The sequence below is a fragment of the Saimiri boliviensis genome, chromosome 3 (assembly GCF_048565385.1).
Source record: "Saimiri boliviensis isolate mSaiBol1 chromosome 3, mSaiBol1.pri, whole genome shotgun sequence".
In the NCBI taxonomy this organism is placed as follows: Eukaryota; Metazoa; Chordata; class Mammalia; order Primates; family Cebidae; genus Saimiri; species Saimiri boliviensis.
In genome coordinates this window covers 73,240,778-73,260,991 of record NC_133451.1, presented here as the reverse complement: position 1 = coordinate 73,260,991, position 20,214 = coordinate 73,240,778, and the positions used below count along the sequence as shown (strand labels likewise).

Genomic DNA, 20,214 nt, shown 5'->3' with positions numbered 1-20,214 from the left:
AGTGATTTATCAGTTTCTTTCACATTCCTCTTGACTCTTAATAAGTAGTCTTACTTCAGGATGACTTTTATATAGACTAATATAGTAATTGTCATTAAGTCAAACTGGCTACTCTCTAGCCCTAAGTATTGGTAACCATAATCACTTTGAAGGGCCTGGCCTCATTTAAAGGAAATGATGTAGAACACCAAGGGAAGAGGAGTTTTCTACAAAAGAATTTTACGTCAGCTTAGAATTTATCTTTCCAGTTAGTCTCTTTCTAAATGCAAGTCCTTATGGGTCACGGAGCAATATTTGAGTGCTTAGAAGCATTTACTAAATCCAAAATGACTTATGCAACAATACTAAGCAGAGTTCATCTATTTACTTAGGGAATGTCATTTAAAAGAAGCCTGGACCATTCAGTGAGACCAATTTTAAATGAAACTCCCTAGCTATACATCTGTATTATATCAATATTTCTTTTAAAAATGTTTTAACTGCCTCTTTTCTTATTTTGCAGCCCTGAAATGAGATTATCTTTCATTGTGTTTTCTTCTCAAGCAAGTATTATTTTGCCATTAACTGGAGACAGGTTAGTACATTATCATTTCACTGCAGGCTTTTAGTAGAGATGAATTTTAAAGGCATGATTGATATTTCCAAGTGGTGATTCAGGCCTCTCAGTGGAATTGAGCAGATGCACAGACAATTCAGTTCTCTAATAGAAGGGAAAGGAGGTATGAGTATTATAAAAGAGCAGACAATCTGAAAATCAATATCGTTTATACTGGCTGTGGGCTGCGTAGTGGAGTCTGGATCCCTGTCTTAGTTGTATATTCACTACTTCCTTTCTTTCTCGCCTCTCTGTTACTGTAAGTAGTTCCACATTTTTCTTGTTTACATACAATGCATGAATCAACCAGGAATTTGAAGAACGTTGAAGGGGAGAATGACATGTATCCTTTTAGATAATTTCTTAGATTCAGCAGATGTCCTGGATTTCTAGTCTTTCTCTGAGGTCCACTGATGCTGAATATTCACCTTTATAAAGGAATTTAGGATATATCAATATATTTTTATATCTATCTATCTATCTAATCTCCTTAGTGCTTTTAAAAGGTGTCTTTTTTCCAAACCAATGTCACTGTATTTTATATGACCATTTCTATGTCATTTAAACAGTGTCAGTGACAAGTTAGAAATAGTCATTGATATGTTTTATTTTATTTCTATTTTTTTGAAACAGAGTCTCACTCTGTTGCCCAGGCTGGAGTGCAGTGGCACTGTCTTGACTTACTGCAGCCCCCACCTCCCAGGTTCAAGTGATTCTCATGCCTCAGCCTCCCTAGTAGCTGGGAATACAGGCACATGCCACCACACCTGGCCAATTTTTGTATTTTTTTTAATAGCGAGAGGGTTTCACCATATTGGCCAGACTGATCTCAAACTCCTGACCAATGTGCTGGGATTACAGGTGTGAGCCACTATGCCACCTCATTAATGTATTTTAAAGAATGGGATCCATAGTGAGAAGGGAGCTTTTATTCTTCATTTTTGTGTCTACTTTAGCTAACACAAAATATGTAAGCTAGTTCTTTCTCAATAAATTCTTGTTGTATGAATGAGTGGTTTCCTGTGATTTTGAAATAAAATTTCTCCAAACTGTAGTTTTAGCAAGGGAAACTGGTGTGTTTTGTTTTGCATGATATGTGAATTTCTGAAAAGTTAACTGTAAAAACATTTTTTTTGTAAATTAAGTTTTCCCTTGAAAAGGTCAAAAAATCACAATATTTAAAGGAACTCAGGGAGGGAACTTGTTTATAATTCGCTTAACTGATTTAGAAAATTATCCCCACAAGATTTTAATCTTTGTGCTTTTAGTTTTGCTTTTCCTAAAGAGGAAATCTCTCTGTAGATGCTGAGGGCAGCCTAGGATCTTGTCTTCTCATTGATACTTCTCCTCGTTCCTTCCTTTCTTTTTTAAAAAAATTTTATTTTATTTTAATTTTAAGTTCTGGGATACATATGCAGGACATGCAGGCTTGTTACATAGGCAAACATGTGCCGTGGTGGTTTGCTGGACCTATCAACCCATCATCTAGGTATTCAGCCCACGTGCATTAGCTGTTTATCCCAAGGCTCTCTCTCTGGCTCCCCTGATAGGCCCCAGTATATGTTGTTCCCCTCTCTGTGTTCATGTGTTCTTATTGTTTAGCTTCCACTTACGAGAACATGTGGTGTTTGGTTTTCTGTGCCTGTGTTAGCGTGCTGAGGATAATGGCCCTCCTTACTTTCTTGTGTGGATGTGAATCTCACCAGGAGCCAGAGCCATGGTAGTCCACAACCCATGTACGGCAGCTTTCTATGCCCAGTGATTTCACAGTTCTTGCCTTTATGAAAATGAATTTTCTCCATTGCCCAGCTTAATTTCCAAAGAGACAGCTTTGAATTTAGCTTCTCCAAAAAAACAAAAGAAAAAAAAAAAAAGAACCATTTTAACATTTATGGCATTCATATATATAGAAACACACTTAACATCATGCCAGGCATGTAGAAGCTCTCAGTCGTTGATAGCTACAAACATTGTGCCAGGTTCTTTGCTAGACACTTTGCATATGGTTCCTCAGCATTTTGAAGTGTAGGTCACTGGGTGAACAGATTGGTGTTGCTTAGACATCATGGAAAGGGTTTAAAATCTTTAACCTACATTCGAGATTCTTCTGTCATCATTGGTTGAATCTAATAGGGGAGACACTGAAATGGGTTACAGAAGAGGCCTTTCTTTCAAGAGGTAGCATAGTGATGCAGCTAAGAGTCACTAGACCAAATCTACCAGTGTTTAAATCCTGGCTGTCCAATTACTAGCCAAAGATCAAGGACAAGTTGCTTAACCTCTTGCTGCTGCTTTGTTTCTCATCTATATAATGATGGCAATGATGATGATCATAGTAATACCCACCCCATAAAATTGTTACATGAATGAAAGTTGATGAATGTGAAGTATTTAGAACAGAGTCTGTTACATAAGTTTTCAAGAGACAAAAGCTTTATCACTATTATTATCATCTGGAGCCAGGCAATATACAGCGTTTTAATGATCAGAGAAGAATCGTGCTTATGTAAACAGAATGTTGTCCTGCTTAAAAGGATTTATAATATTCCAAGAGGAATTTTAATAATGCTACTTGCAACTTTTTTTATACGTAACTGGCTTCACTGTTTCTTCCTAAATATAAAAACTTTAAGTTTTAGTAAATTTCACTGTGGCATTTTTAGTTAGTTTGGGGTGGCAGAAAAGAACACTGAGAATGCCTAGGTTAGAGTTCCAGTTTTTCAATTACTAATTTGGAAACTTGGGGCAAATTGTTTACCAGTGTGTCAGTTTTTATGTTCATAAAGTGCAGGACATAAAATCTGCCTTGTTTTCTTAGTGTTATTGTGAAAATCAAAATAAAACAATGTGTAGAAAGGTACTTTGTATAGCATAGAACAATCTCCAATAAAGGACATTATTTTCTTCTTCTAGATTGCTCTTTTACTAATTTTATTTGAAGTTTCTATGGTCCTCTATATTTGGATATAGAGTCACTTTTCTTCTATTACACACTTTTAAGTGTGAAGAAACAATTTGCATATAATATGCAGATCAGTAAACAAGTGATTCCACAACTATTGTGAATCTTTGTTTCAAAAAAGCCCAGAAATTGGAATTCTGCATATAAACTATTAATATCTTGATGTCATATATCACACTCAAAAACAGATTAGAGTGTGTGAGGAAAGCAAAGGTTAAGCAAAGAAAACCAAAGGTTAAGCACTGCAGGATTCACAATTTTGTTTCTAGCCCTCATAATTCTTTAGAATATAGGTAAATATGAGAATTAGCTTGTTCATGTTTCTCAGAGTGTTGCTAAAGATTTTCAGTAGAAATGAGGCAAGATTGGAAGGTGGTAAATGCTTACAGTGGGACTGTGTCTTCTGTTATGCTTTTAGCATGGTATATCTGGTACTATGTAAATGCGTGAATAAAGTAATAAATATGCCAAGAAATGATGTGATGCATTTTATATACTTGTTACTTAAAAACTTTATTCTTTTAAATACTTTAATTCGAGCTGGGCATGGTGGCTCACACCTGTAATCCCAGCACTTTGGAAGGCTAAGGCAGGCGGATCACCTGAGCTCGGGAGTTTGAGACCAGCCTGACCAACATGGAGAAATGCTGTCTCTACTAAAAGTACAAAAAAATTAGCTGGGGATGATGGCACATGTCTGTAATCCCAGCTATTTGGGAGACTGACGCAGGAGAATTGCTTGAACCTGGGAGTCAGAAGTTGCGATGAGCCAAGATTGAGCCATTGCACTTTAGCCTAGGCAACAAGAGTGGAACTCCATCTCAAGAAACAACAACAAACCTTTAATTTAAAACACTCCCTTCTTTTCTCTTGTGCTCATGATTTTTATTATCTATATGCCTGTTAGTCCATTCATCCATCTACCCAACCACCTACCTAAAGATTTGCTTATCTTATAATCAGTGCATTAAGTACTGTGAAATCTGGGTGACACAAAGATAAGTAATCCAGTGTGTGCTTGAGTAGAGGTATATACATACACATAAATACCCCAGGGATGTATTACAGGGTTAGGTAAGAGGAAAATGCCAGGTGTTGATTCAGTATGAAAATACTCAGTCTTTCAGTAGTACAGAATTTGGAATCAAGACTAATTAAAAAATATTTTTGGTTGTTATTTTGCATAATTGGGGATAGTGAATTAAGCTCAATTCTGTTAAATATTATGCTACTAATGTTACAGAGATTTAGTTGAAAACATTTATTGAACAATTATGCACCAGGCAGAATAATTTTCCATGTATTGCTTCATTTAATCCTCATATGAACTTCATGTAATAGATACTATTATTACCTCAACTTTACAAATGAAGAAATCAAAACTGACAATGATAAAGCGGCTTTTTCAAGCACACACAGCTAACAAGTCCCAAGCAGTATATGGGCTGGAATAATCTTTTAGATAAAAGCAGGTCTTGCCACTCTCATGCTTAAAGCAGTCTAATCACTTAGAATGGAAAGCTAGTGCTTCCCAAAGTACCTAAAAACCCTATCCAGTCGTCCCACCCAGTCCTCTCCTACAACATCGTGCGACACAATCTAGCTCTAGTGGCATTCTTTCCATTCCCTGAACAGACAGAGCTTGTTTCCACATTAGGACCTTTGCTCTTTCTCTGCAGCAGATCTGCCCCTAGCTGGCCTGTTCTCATCATTTAGGTTTCATCTCATATGTTACCTTTTCTGAGACACCTTGCCTGGCCACCAGGTCTAAGGAACCACATCTCTCCTCCCCAGTAATCTCTTACAATACAGTATTTGGTTATCACAGTTTGAAATTGTTCTGTTAGTTAATTTATTTTTATCTTGATGACTCTAATGTAAACATGAAAGCAGGGGATACTCATTTATCTTGTTCCCCCATGTATGCCAACACCTAGAACTCTAATGTAAACATGAAAGCAGGGGTTCTCATTTGTCTTGCTCCCCTATGTATGCCAACACCTAGAACAGAGCCTGACACCTAGTAGATGCTCAATAAATATTTGTTGAATGAATGATTGAGCTGATATGACGCCAGAACCTTAGTTATTAGCTGCCATCATAGATTATCTTTTTGTGACTATACCACACAATAAATTTGCTTATTTTTATATTTGCTATTTTTCTTATTACTGTTCTTACAAATCAGTTATAAATATTTACAACTCCCTTTTACTACATTTTCCCCCAAATTGAAAATGTCTTATAATTGTTTGACCTGAGCACAATAATCAGTTACTTGGGGAAAAAAATTTTCTGTAGGCAAACTTGTAGGAAATTATAGAAAAGTCACTTAATTACTTTTGGACAATATACACATTTCTATATTTGAATTTTTTTTCTAATTTCTTAAAAGCTGAATTAAAAATTTACTCGTGGAAACATTTTTCTTTATATACAGTTAGTAACTTATTAATTGGTACATTCATTTTGGAGGAAACTTGATAGTTATCTATAAAAGTCTAGACGGTTCCTATCATCAATTCTACTTTTTGGGAGTATGTCCTACTGAAATACTAGCATTAACATGCAAAGGTAAATCTGTACACAAAATTGGCTACTGCAGCATTGTACATAATAGTGAAAAACTATGTTCAATCTAAATGCGTATCACTTGATGATCCTGTAATTAAATTATATACATAGGATGGAACACTATGCAGTTATTAAGAAATAGGAAAATCTATACATATTTACATGAAAATATAAATGAGATATATTAAGTGTAAAAGCAAGTTAGAGACACTCTAGTATGATTTTATTCTTATAAAAAAAAGCAAACAAAATTTCTAATTGTTTATATGGTGGTGGAGCGTATGTGATTGAAAATGCATGAAAAGAAGTCTAAAGAACATACAACAAATTGTTAACAATGACACTGTCTTAGGCATGAGATTGAAGGTGGGAAAATCCTTCACAATTTTAACGTGTGTGTGTGTGTGTGTGTGTGTGTGTGTGTGTGTGTGTGTGTCTGTGTGTGGTTTGATTTTATTTTAGCAAGAATGTATTATTTATAAAAAAAAAAGAATGCTGAAATTAATGTTACTATCTTGGAATCAAATGGGATTCAGAGGTTGGAAACAAGAAGCATTCAGGAGTAGAGTACATTCAGTTACTACTATGGAGAGTCCTGAAGGCTTTTTGTTAATGAAAAGACCAGGACTGGACCTTGGGTCGAATAAGCATAAGAACTACATACTAGCTGTATGGCCTCTGACAAATTACTTAATCTCTTGCTGCCCAATTCCTGGGCCAGTTAATAAATGTGAATTATTCCCACCATACAGTAATCTTGAGACAAGTAAATGTGTATAATGCATGACAAGGACAAATTAAAGTTCTGACACATAGAAAGAACACAATGGGTATTTATAACTTTATCAATTCACTTTTATTTCTTTGCTTCTATCACCTACCTGCAACTAGCTACCTTTTAATATTTCTTATTTATAATTTTTTTTTCATTTTTTCTTGTTGTTATTTTGATGATTGGATAGGAAGGAGGCTAAGGCTAACGTGGGGTTTGGCAGTTATCAGTGTACGCCATCCTTATTTTCATTATGATGTGCCAGGATTCAAACAGATGTTTAAAGAAATCAAAAGATTATGCTCAATGTTGCACAGCTAAACAGCTAGGTCCAGGGTTCACACCCAGGCCTGATGCTGAGTGTGAGCACTTCACCACCACACTGTACTCACTCTCCAGGTTCCCCTTCTCCAGTTTTCACATTGGTCAGAATTCATCATAACTCAAAATCACTGTCATTCCTTAAGTTTATTCTCTTTTTAAAAACCAGTCAGGTGGTGACAAGATGAGACAATAGTTGGGTCAGCTAAAAAATCTTCCATGAGGGAAGTATTTACTCCTGTTTAGAAAAGTCTGTTTTGGCCACACGTTGTGCTAACTCTGAGGGGTTCAGGCAGGGCAGCTGCTCAGAATCTAGTGATGGACATGTTAGCAGTCACTTTCACTGAAGTCCCACATCTGTTTTATGAGGATGTTCTAGAAAATTAGTAACATTGTTACTCCTGTCTGGGAGACAGACCTAGCACATGGAAGTGGTAAAATGCAGGGGTCAATTTTTCATGATTTAGTAAGGCAGTGAGTGGGAAAATGGAGTAAAAATGTGCAAAATGCAGCAGGCATGAACTTCAGGTATGAATTGAGTACCACACTTTGGCAGGTGTAGACCAAATTGGAAAACATTTTTGACAAAATTCGGATTATACAACATACTTTGTGAGCAGATATTTCTGGATGGATTTCATGACTGCTACCTTGAATTCACTGGTCTGGACTCTGGATGACACAGAAACCTTGGCATGTGTTGGCATTAGCATGACATGTTAAATAAACAGTAAGCATAGTTTTACATAAACTATAGTAAGATATAGCTAAAATCTGTTAGTTCCTAAGATTATAGATTGTGTTAACAATGTTTATCTTTAGAAAATAATCTTTCACTCATTTGAAGCCTTTAAACAATTTTTAATTGAGGAACTTGGCAAGAACAAATTACGTGCTAGAATTTCATCCTTTTAATACACACACACACACACACACACACACACACACACACACACTCTTTTTACTTTTTAAAATCTGTGTCTAGGCCTATGATTTACTGACCTCAATCGATAGAATGCAGCAGACATGAACAGGAAACTACCAGTTTCAGTTCTAGGCCTAAGATTTATTAAGGCATGGTAGTTTCCTCTATCATTTTCTTGGAAACCACCTGCAATATGAAAACTTTGACTACTGTGAGACGACCATGCTAGGAAGAAGCCCAACCTAGCCATGTGGAGAAGCCAATGGAGAAGCCATTGATTCTCGTGGAGGAGAATCAATACTCTGGGTAACAGTCCTAGCTGAGCTTCTAGGCAATAGCCAGTATCAGCACTAGCACCAACATGCTAAGCATATGAAGGCATTCCACTTCTAGCCATTCCAGTGGTTCAATTCGTGGTATGTGAAGCATAAGAACTGCTCATTCAATGCACAGTGTCATGAGAAATAATCAATTTTGCTTATACCACTAATATTGTGGTATAGTAGTGTTCCCTTATCTGAGGAAGATCTGTTCCAAGAAGCCCACTGATGCCTGAAACAACAGGTAGTACCAAACCCTATGCATGCTATGTTTTTTTCTATGCATCCATAGCTATGATAAAACTTAATTTAGAAATCAGGCACAGTAAGAGATTAACAACCATAACTAATAATAAAATAAGACATTTATAACAATATACTATAACGAATCCTTTCAGTAACCCCATGGGGAAGACATTTATATTCTTATTTTATGAATGAAGAAACAAAGTTGAGCTTGGAACTAATCTCTATTCTCTCTGTCTATAAGCCCATGCACATCTTCATCCATACCATCCCAGAAACTGTATTCATAGTTTAAGAGATTATCCTATTTACCCAAAACTCTTATACAGAAGCAATGACTGGCAAAATAGGTAATGCAAAACCCATTCCAACAACACAAGAAAGTTTTACAATTAGGTTAAATCAGAGGTTCTTAATCCTGGTAGCACATTAGAATATGTTGGGGAGTTCTCAAAAGACAGTGATAACCCTGACCCATCACAAACCTGTGAATTAGAATCTCTTAAAATAAGAGTACAGAAGAGCTTTTGAAAAGCCCTTCAAATGATTCCAGTGTACAGCCAGGGTGAAGAACTGCGTTGCATCTATAGAGCTTTATGTGAGTGATCCCGCTGACTGAGTACGAAGAATTCTCACACCACTGTGTAGAATCATGGTGTTCATGTATAACAGTTGCTCAACCAGTTGGATGTAGACTGAAATCCAACGATTGACTGAAATCCAGAAGAGCTTTGAAATCTGGAAAGTTAAGATGATGTGCATTGGAAAGTTCAAGTACTATACAGACACATCATATAAAGAAAAAGTACGAGATACTGAAAGTAAAATTAAGCCTTCATTGTTAGCTGTGCAATTCAAGATTCTCTGAAAACTATTTTATGACACCATGATTTCAGCCTATCTTTGTTTTAGTTATAATGCCATGCATACCTTTAAAATATCCAGAGTGTTTTGGAGAAAAGCCACTTATATGGCACAACACATGGCAGTTGTGGTGGCTATTTTTCCTTCCCTTCCTCACACCCCTGCCGCTCCCTTCTCCTTCCCTTCCCTGCGCTTCTCAGCAGAGAAATTGAGAGATACAAACAGAGCTGAAAGTACTAATTTCATACATTTGAAAAATTAGCCAAGTCCATGCATAGTGGCTCAAGTCTGTAATTCCAGCACTTTGGAAATCCAAGATGAGAGGATTGCCTGAGGCCAGGTGTTTAAGACCAGCCTGGGCAACACAGTTAGACCACCTCTCTATAGAAAAATTTAAAAGTAGCTTGGTATAATGGTATATGCTTGTAGTCTCAGCTACTTAAGAGGCTGAGGTTGGAGAATTGCTTGAGCCCAGGAGTTTGAAGTTGCAGTGAGCTATGATCATGCCAGTGCATTCCAGCTTGAGTGACACAGAGTGAGATCCCATCTCCAAAATAAATAAATAATACATATGTGTATATACATATGTATCCATATATATACATAGATACATACATATATGTATATACATTTGTGTATATATACATATATGTGTATATATATGCATGTGTATATATGTATATACATATATATGTGTGTATATATATACATGTAGACAGAGGAGTCACACACACACCACATATATATACATGTATATATATGTATATATGTAGAGAGAGGAGTCACACACACACACACCCTCCCCACAAATATATACATGTATATATGTACATGTATATATATGTGGGGGGGGTGTGTGTGTGTGTGTGTGTGTGTGACTCCTCTCTCTCTGTCTTCTTTCCCCTCTAGTTGATAATAGAGTTTGGCCCCCTGACTCTCAATTAAAGAAAAGAAAACACAGGCCTTTAATATACCATTTTGTTTGTTCAAATCCTGTCTCTTTCAAAAAAGTATTTGAGGCTGCATGAAAATTAGTGTTGCAGAAAATTAATAAAATATAAAAAGAAACATGCTAAGATTTTGGAAAAGAATGAAACACTATGATAACCACAGGAACTTAACAGAATTTTCTAAATGAGTAAGAAATTTACTGTGGGCTTCCCTGGTATTCAGGGGAAGAAATAAGTTTGTGTAGCCGTCGAGTGCAGAAAAGAGGAAGTGCATAGCAACCACTTAGGGGTGACAAAGAAACTTCTGCTGTGAGGCATTATAGGGAATGATGCATGTCATGACAGCAGCATCCTTGACAACAGCTTCACAACATAGACAAAGTAGTTTCAATATTACTTTTCCATGTAGTTGAAGATATAATTTTAAAGGCAAACTCAGTGAAACTGATCTTCTATGATGTTGAATTCGAGGAGTTGAGCTTATCTTTATAACACAACCTTTCTTTCTTCTTCTTTTTAAATTTTTTTTTTTTTTTTTTTTTTTTTTTTTTTTTTTTTTGAGACGGAGTTTCGCTCTTGTTGCCCAGGCTGGAGTGCAATGGCACGATCTCGGCTCACCGCAACCTCCGCCTCCTGGGTTCAGGCAATTCTCCTGCCTCAGCCTCCTGAGTAGCTGGGATTACAGGCACACACCACATGCCCAGCTAATTTTTAGTATTTTTAGTAGAGACGGGGTTTCACCATGTTGACCAGGATGGTCTCGATCTCTTGACCTCGTGATCCACCCGCCTCGGCCTCCCAAAGTGCTGGGATTACAGGCTTGAGCCACCACGCCCGGCCTTCTTTTTAAAATTTTAAGCATGTTCTCTCTTAATTTCATTTAGAGGTTTTTTGTTTGTTTGTTTTTTGTTTTTTAACATTACAGTGTGGATGAATGATTTCTGTTTTTAACCTACTACATCATTTTGCTTTTTCCCCATTAAGTGCCTACTAATTGAAAAACTTAATATTTATTTTTGTTGCTTGGGATTCTTTGAGGGTCTGAGATCTGTCTGCCTTGTCTTGTTTTGGCCTTCATTTCCCCTAAAGTAACACCTTGTTGATTGATAAGAGGCTGACAGACTTCAGGTAGTTACCCTGGAGAGAGTACAAAGCCAAGACTCACATGTGTCTTTCTTGGCTATAGAAAAGGAGCACTTTCCTCTTAGGATCATGTAGCTGCAAAAGTAATGATGGGATTAAGTGCAGCTTGAAATCTTACGGTGGCAGGTATAGATATGGAGAGAAAAACCACAAAGTGCTGCTCTCTCTCTTCTAATGTAATAAACTAGCAGAGACCTGCCTGTATAAAAACACCCTGAATTCATGTTTGGCAAGTTCCTTTAGCTTAAAGTCTTGTGCTGGTGTTTTCTGCACAACATTTCATGAATGAATGAAAAAATAAATGGATGAGTCTCAGCAGCAATGGTGAACTGATCTGAACTGAATGAAGGCTGTTTTATGCAAAATCTGTTTGTGTAAACTTGCATTTCACTTGTCTTTTTTATTTCCCTTTTGGCAGCAAACATTAATGCTTGAGGACACATTGCCACCCATTTCTGAAAAGCACCAAATATTTGATTTTTATCTGCATTCAGGCAGAATCAGTTTCAAGTTGTTTCTGTAGATATCAAACATAAATATTTTAGATACAACAAGCTTATGAATTACATAACTTATGCTTCATCCTTGGAATTATAATTTTTTATGGTATATTGAAAAATGTTATTGAAGACTTATTTTGCAAAATGACATAATAAGTACAGAGCAGGGAAATACATCATAAATAAAAGACATGGTAATAGCCTAATGTAAACTTTCAGTGTAGTTGAAAAGTGAAGATTCAAATTAAATTTAACCAGTTAAATTATTAGAAAGTTGCATGTTTTTAAGAGACAACATTTTTTTATCATGGTAAAACATGAATATGTGTATGACTAGAAAGCTTGGGGTGCCTCGGAAAAAGTGAGTGTAATGAAGTTAAAGAAAGGTTCAGAGTAGGTAGATTTTAAGCCAAGTATGTAAAAAGACAATTAGCAAGAGTTAGTAGAGATGAGTGAACAGGAAAGAGAAAAATAAGGGTCATACCTTGAACATTGTCTTCTGTTTTCTCAAGACTTCGTGAGATGGAAAACTTGTCTGAAAATAATTTCTATTATGATATAAAAATATAATCAAGAAGTTACTTTTAAAACATATACAAGGCTCTGATGAATGGATTGTTTATTTCAAGTAAATTGATTTTACTTGAAATATTGAAACACAATATTGCAGCCTGACAAAATGTTTCAAAATTATTTTTGACATATTTTATAACAGCATTTGATATATACACACATATACATATACATATACATATACATATACATATACATATAAAATGTGTATGACCCCAGTAAGTTTCTTTAAGATAATACTTCTTATAATTAATCTCCTTCACTATCATCATTAGCAGGTGTGAGTACTCTTGATGTGTTATTTAAAGTTTTATAATTCATTTTATCATTTCAAGAATTTTACATTTAAAAAGGCATTTCTTGTCACTTCTCAGCTTTTTGGCTAAGATCAAGTATAATATCCATTCTCATCAGTTTAAAAAGGCATTTTTTTTTGCTTCTGTTGAAAAAGTCTGAAAACAATATCGTAAGAATATCTCTTCTGAGCTTTTGAATTTATTATAAAACAAGTTTCGAATTTAATTTAGATAATTTTGTAACATTATTTTACTTATCTTTTAAGATTACTGTGGTTTCATTTATTTTTGAGGTTTCAAATCTATATTTTTAAAACCCGAAAATTTGAGTCTTCCCTTAACTCATACACATAAAACAGCTCTTAATAATATTGTAGTCATACCCCATTTAGACAAACTCGGTTGGAATAGTGAGTTAGTCATAATGAAAGAAATTATTCTATAGTTTTTATTTGTTTTCATTCAGAGTGTCTCTTCCAAGAATTTATTAGTTTCTAATTCATCTATCTATCCATTAATTCATCCATCTATCCTCCTCTTATTTTTTCATTCATTCATGAAATATGTATTAAGTGCCTACCATGTTTAAGGGAATGTGCGGGTGTCTGGATGGGTGAGAAGATATCACAAAAGTGAATAAATCTTGAAACTTATGACTCTGGGAGACAGTAAGATAAAATGTTAATTTCCTTAAGGGCTAAAAAATGTGCTTTAGCAATTCTCAGATAACAAGGAAAATTTCTCACTTCTAGGGAGATGGAGTGAGTGTTTCAGAAATGCTTTGTCATTGAAGCTGAGCTTCTGAATCCTTGTATTTTTGTGGATGAGGGAAGATACGTTTTGCTCCTTTTAGAAAAACAAGAGTGATTGAAGATACCTGTTCTCAGCTCAGAAGGCCTAGAGTATACTTAGATTTTTCAAGACACTGCTAGTAAATCTATGTCTATTTTTGCTAGTTAAAACACAGAAGTTATTGAATACTTGCTAAAATGACAAAAAGTATAATAATTTATCTGCCTTCAAAGCCGTGTTCTTTCCTCTACTTCCTACTGAAGAAATATTAGTTACAATGCTGGCATGTTTTTTAAGTAGTTTTTATTGTTATCTTTGCTCATTTTTTCTTTTGTTTAATATTATTTTCAGAGGCAAAATCAGTAAAGGCTTGGAGGACTTAAAACATGTTAGTCCGGTGGGAGAGACATATATCCATGAAGGACTAAAGCTAGTAAGTTATTTTACATTTCTAAGCATGGGAGAGAGTGCTTTCTTATTCTGTAATGAAATATAACCCTCTAGCAAAGCTCAGTAACCTCTTTACATATTTATCTTAAAAAATTTTTAAGTGCTTTTAGTTGTTCTAGAAATGAGACAAGTAGAAAAAATTATTTACTGTGATGATGAGAAAAGTTAGGATGGCATTTTGCCTTTTAAGGAATTTTCCATTTCCCTGTGGTTATATTAAGATTAAGCAGCCACAGCTAAAAATCTAAATAATTTAAACCCAATAGTAACTACTCTGTAATGTGAATATATGCATATTTCAAATAAAATAGTTAACACAAATTACCCTGTTTTAAAAGCTAGCCAGTAATATTTTGATTTTGTCAGACTTACAAATTCAGCTTGATGGAACATGCTGGTTAAAAGTTAAAATTAAATTGTGAGTTGGATAATTATTCTTCATTTTCAGGCGAATGAACAAATTCAGAAAGCAGGAGGCTTGAAAACCTCCAGTATCATAATTGCTCTGACAGATGGCAAGTTGGACGGTCTGGTGCCATCATATGCAGAGAAAGAGGTGAGTATTGAACTGAGACTGTTCTCTACACCCCACAGTATATTGCTGTGTGTCTCGGAATGTATAGCTTGATATTTGAATAATTCACTTTCTCCCTCTCCCCTCTTTCTTTCTTTCTCTCTCTCTCTCCCTCCTCTTTTTCCATAGGCAAAGATATCCAGGTCACTTGGGGCTAGTGTTTACTGTGTTGGTGTCCTTGATTTTGAACAAGCTCAGGTGAGTTACAAGAGATCTGAAAACTTTAATCTGAAAAAAATCACTTAATTGTCTTAAGGATAGTTTAACAAATTCTTTTCACTGATGACGTTGTGACACTAGTCGATTGTTAAAGATTTTCTGTAGAAATGGCTATAGGTTTTGAGCTCTATCTTAATAATGCAAGAATTTTGATAGGTTTTGTTACTGAAAATGAAACTTTAAATCCCTTAAACAATTGTTTGGTTTGGTAAAATAATATAAGATAAACATTTGGCTTGAAGTGATACACATATTTCTGTTTCACTTAACTGACAAAATATTATTATCTTATATGTAATATATAGTATCATATATATTACAATGTTAGAATTTCTATTTTATTTAAAATTTGACTCTCAGGTATGCAGGAATTTCAGAAGTACATCTAATGGAAATTTGAAAAATTTTCTTACAAACCATCTTTTTTCATGAGGTTTGAGGGTTTATATCTTAGAAAATGTTTCACTTACAAAGTTATTTTATATTTAAAATTTTGCTTGAGCATGGCTTAGACTCCTGAGTCTTATGCTGTTGATGGCTATTAGAGCTCTGCACTGTTTTGAAATTGCTCTTGGGGCCAACTTAATGGTACTATGACTGATCTCAGTTCATTTTGTGATAATACATTTAGAGTAACACTAATGTCCTCATCTTCAATTCCTGACCTTGAACACAGACCACAATGGTAAATTAATCCTATGGATTAATTTTTCAGATGAACATAACTGAAATGCAATGAAGTTTATAAATTGTTGTATGTGTCAGCCACTCCTTAATTAAGTCTTCTTCTTCTTTCTAAAGCTTGAAAGAATTGCTGATTCCAAGGAGCAAGTTTTCCCTGTCAAAGGTGGATTTCAAGCTCTTAAAGGAATAATTAATTCTGTGAGTATTTCTCTGGGGGTAGGAAGAGCTCATAATTTTGTGTATTTTTTAAACTATAAGAAGTAATATTAATATTCAGTGCAGGGAGTCATTATCTAGAGGAAAGAGATTAAGAAAGGGGTTTGTTTGGTATTGCAAACTGTAATTCTAAAGATCTGGATTTTAACTGACATTTGGTATTAAATCTCGCATGTTGGGTTCTTTGAGACTGGATTTTTGGTTTCAAGTTTAAGATTCTAAGTCTCAGACACTTTCACCCTGATTATGGAGTTAACTTTCTTGACACCCTGAAAGTTTTATAGGAGACATTTAAAATAAAAATTTGGATTGAAATGTGTGATTACTACCTTCTCCAAATATAGTATCTGTTAACTGTATCAGTCAGGCAACTCGAACTAGTGGCTATTTGACTGCATTTGTTGTTCTTTCCATTTAAATGATTAATAGTTTCACTAGAGCACATAATATTTCTGTTTGGAATTCTGTTGTGCTGTCTCTCGTGTTCATTAGAATCTGGGCTATCCTAAACAGGTATGGGGAAGGAGAGTGATGAAATGCAAAGCAAAACTCCTGGGCTTTCACAGCTGAGGTTTATGTTTCATTTTACTGCCTTTTGCTAGAAGCACTAGGAACAGTTGCTATTAAGTATTTATGATATTTGGTAAACACCATCCTAAAATGGAAGTGAATAATATATTTTCTCTAAGCCAAAGCATTTTTGAAAAAACTTTAGGGGGAAAAAAAATCTCAGTTTCTTCTAACATTTGGTTCCGAGATTTTAAATTTCTCTTTAAAGATCGTGTTTTTTAGAAACACAAAGTGAGATTTACTGAATTTGTTTTTAGTAGAATGTAAGCTTTTAAAAAAATTAATGAAACTTTTCAGAGAAAACATAATGCGGTTCCATCACATATCAGTACCTCTAGTGGACAAACCAAATCTTAAGTGCAGAATGGAACAGAGAATCAATTATTTTTGTAGTTTGCATATATTACTGGTTTAGGTTTCAGGGAAAAATTGCAGTATAAAAAATAGTAAATAATTTTATAGCTGAATTCAGAATAAATGCAGCTGGTAAAACTGTGATTTAAGTTTTGAAATATAGGATATGGTACTGACAATGTAAAAAGGAGAATAATTTGACCCTCTAAATAAACAAATCAGTGGGTCATATTTTAAATAAAATTTTGTTTTCCTTTGGGATTTCTAATGATTTTTATAATTATGCTGGGAAGGAGCCTCTCTGGGCTATTCTCTTTGGATTTTTTTTTCTTATATGTAAAAGGTTTAACTCAGAATTACCCAGATGATGGATTAGGTTTCCAAAACTTTATTTTTATGGGTAATAACTACAGATTTCTCCTTCAAGGAATTAGTAGCTGAGTTCCAGAAGACATTATTATCATTGTTTTATCATGTTTGATAAATTTAATTTTTCTATTTTTATTAGGGACCCTTTAGAATGTAATTTCTAAGTATGGTCTTTCTTTCCTAAAGTTCTTGATGAACTTTAGCTTAAGTTATGTTGAAAGATTTAGCCTGGAATTAGGAAAATTTGCATCATTTTAGCCACATTTGCTGACAAAATCTCTTGAATGTTGTTTCGAGGGAGACCATGGTATAGCTTTCATGTCTATGCAGTTAAATCTCAGCTAGATTGTCACAAAGAGATGAGTAAATTATTTGCAGGAAAGTCACCTTCTGGGGAAGCCTTGTAGTATCTGGCAGAGTTGGCAAGTAGGAAGAAGGAACCATTACAACTATACCTAGTTTCATTAGTGGTTGACATTTTCATCAATGGGATGATAGATTGAGATTTTTGCCTACTTTGTAGAAATTAAAGACAATGTAAAATTTCATGTCTCTTCAAGGGCAAAGATTGCTCCATCCCTCATGGTGTATAAAATCTCTAATTTTGCCTTAAATTTGAATTGGACTTTGTAATTACATAATACCATTTGATTTAAAAATATATATTTGATCTTTAAAACAAATATAGTGTCTCTATCACAGGGTTAGGGGAGATAGAAGAGACTATCCTCTGTTCTTTATAATTTATCAAACTAGTGGGTGAAATTATACTATGGAATTCATTTACATAAAGCTAAATCAATGGAAGAAATAAAAAAAATTTAAGTCTTTCAGTTATATGGCACTATGAAGGCAGAATATTTGCTAAATTTATAATTTCTTTTTCCTGCTAGTTGTTTTTTGAAATACATCTGGCCTCATTGTCAGTGCATTAATTTTTTTGAAGTCAGTCTTTGAAAAAAATTGACAACATGGTTTTTAGTTTTTCTCTTCTCTCTAAAATCCAGTGACCAAGACGGTCTGGTCCCCTTAATTTTAAGTTATCATGTATTTTTAAGACATGATTGTCTAGAATTAATTTCTTAATCAGCAAGATTAAGAAAGTTTTATTTTGGAGCCTTTCTTCATTGTAGTTAAAAACAAGAAGAAACACTGTAGTAGTTCTGTCTTTTACAACTTCAGATTCAAGGGACTGAAAAGGCCCTTTGTTACAAACATCGTGCATGATAAAATTTTAATGTCTTCTCTAAAATGTATTTGATTCAGAAAATCATTTAAACATTCCTTTTTAATTTTGGGGAAAATACATTGTTTTAACATCTTTAGATTTCTATTAAGCAATCATGGCATGCAACATTTTTGGGGAATATTGATGTAATTTCCAATCTTAGCTAGTTGCATAAGAAGGTTTATAATGCATTATCTCAAGTAGATACTGGAGAAAACATTTCTTCTTTTTCTCCTCAATTAACTCGTTCTTTCATTAGTTCACTTACTGAGCTCTTACTCTTCTTAAGGCATTTTAAGATTAGAAGAAGGGATATAAACTTAAATAAGACATATTCTCTCTAAAGGGGCTTTAAATTAATGATTATTTGATATTTGGAGTATGGTAGTCTCCTGAAAGATTTACAAGTGTTGTGGGTATTTAGAGAAGAAAAATTTCAGTGAGTCACCCTATGGGATAAAAGATAATCTTATAATGTACTTGGTGTTAAATGCCAATGTGACTCTAGTGTAAGGTGGCATAAAGACAGGATAGGTTGAGTAATGTGAAGTTATGAGAGGCTTTTTAATGTGAAATTTGAACTGGACTCTGACTAGTGGGATAGCTTTAATCAGAAACAAAGAACACAGAGCTTCAAGAACAATCCAAGCTGAGTGGCTGAGGCCTAGGCTAGAGTGTGGTTTGCTAGGATCATGGAGGGTATGGGGGATAAATGTTGACGGGTCATCTGGATCCCGATTATGGAGACTTTCACATATTTGTTTTGAGAATTGTCTCTTATTTCATAAATAAGTAGGAAATTATGGGAGATTAATTTAGAGCATGGGATTTATGTGATGGCTATGCAGGTTTAGGAAGTGTACTCTTATAATAATGTATAAGATGATTTGGAAGATGATGATGTGTTATAAATCTTTTGCCATTGTCCTTGTGAGACATGGTAAAAGGAAGCCTGACATAGTGGAGACAGAATGAGGTTGGGAATAGTAAAACCTAGGTGTGAATTCCAACTCTGTCTCTCTTGCCAAGTGACCTGGGGTATGTCCTGTAATGTAATCTCTCTGAGTTTTAAAATGCTTAGTCGGATGGGGATAATGATTTTCATTTCATTGTTTTGTTTTCTTAAATTAAGTGGGATAACAATTGAAAATGACCTAAGTGAGAAGAGCTTGGCTTTAAAACATTGCTAGAAAACTAGGCATGGCAGGAAGCTAACCAGGGGCTAATGATGGGGCTACCAATCCTTCTGTAGGGCAGGCCACTGAGAGAGATGACCCCCAGTCTTCTTGAACAAGGTCTTAGGTATAAAAAGACATGGCACTGACATGGAAGAGGATCAAATTCAGCAGGTGGGTCATAACAACAAGGATTTTAGATAGTGTAGCATACAAAGTCAAGTATTTGCACATGCTCTGGTGCTGAATCCTCAAGCTGTAGGATCAGGACCTAGCTAACAACTTGGAAAGAAAATTCAGTATTACCATGACAAAAGCTATGCAGCATTTCTGGACCTTACATTTCATGAGAGCCACAATTTGTGTGGTGGGATTTATAGTACTAATTAGAAATTCAGAGAAGAAATTCAGTAGTTTGGAAAGAAACAGTGGACCATCATAGTTCTTTAGGGATTATTCTTGGCACTGGGATTCTGTCTTTCACAATGAAACTAGGTCAAGGATCATGAGGGAAGCACCTAATAACCTCTTTATTCTGGCAA

General features: G+C 34.8%; 1 protein-coding gene across 1 annotated transcript in view; it reads left to right on the top strand.

Moving 5' to 3' along the window:
• Positions 1-20,214, top strand: part of ANTXR2 (ANTXR cell adhesion molecule 2) — a 152,776-nt gene that overhangs the window by 3,395 nt on the left and 129,167 nt on the right. The window contains exons 3-7 of the mRNA XM_010334724.2: positions 503-574; positions 14,185-14,266; positions 14,732-14,839; positions 14,987-15,055; positions 15,878-15,958. Of these exons, the coding sequence (XP_010333026.1) occupies positions 503-574; positions 14,185-14,266; positions 14,732-14,839; positions 14,987-15,055; positions 15,878-15,958 (412 nt within the window). The remainder of the gene's footprint in view (positions 1-502; positions 575-14,184; positions 14,267-14,731; positions 14,840-14,986; positions 15,056-15,877; positions 15,959-20,214) is intronic.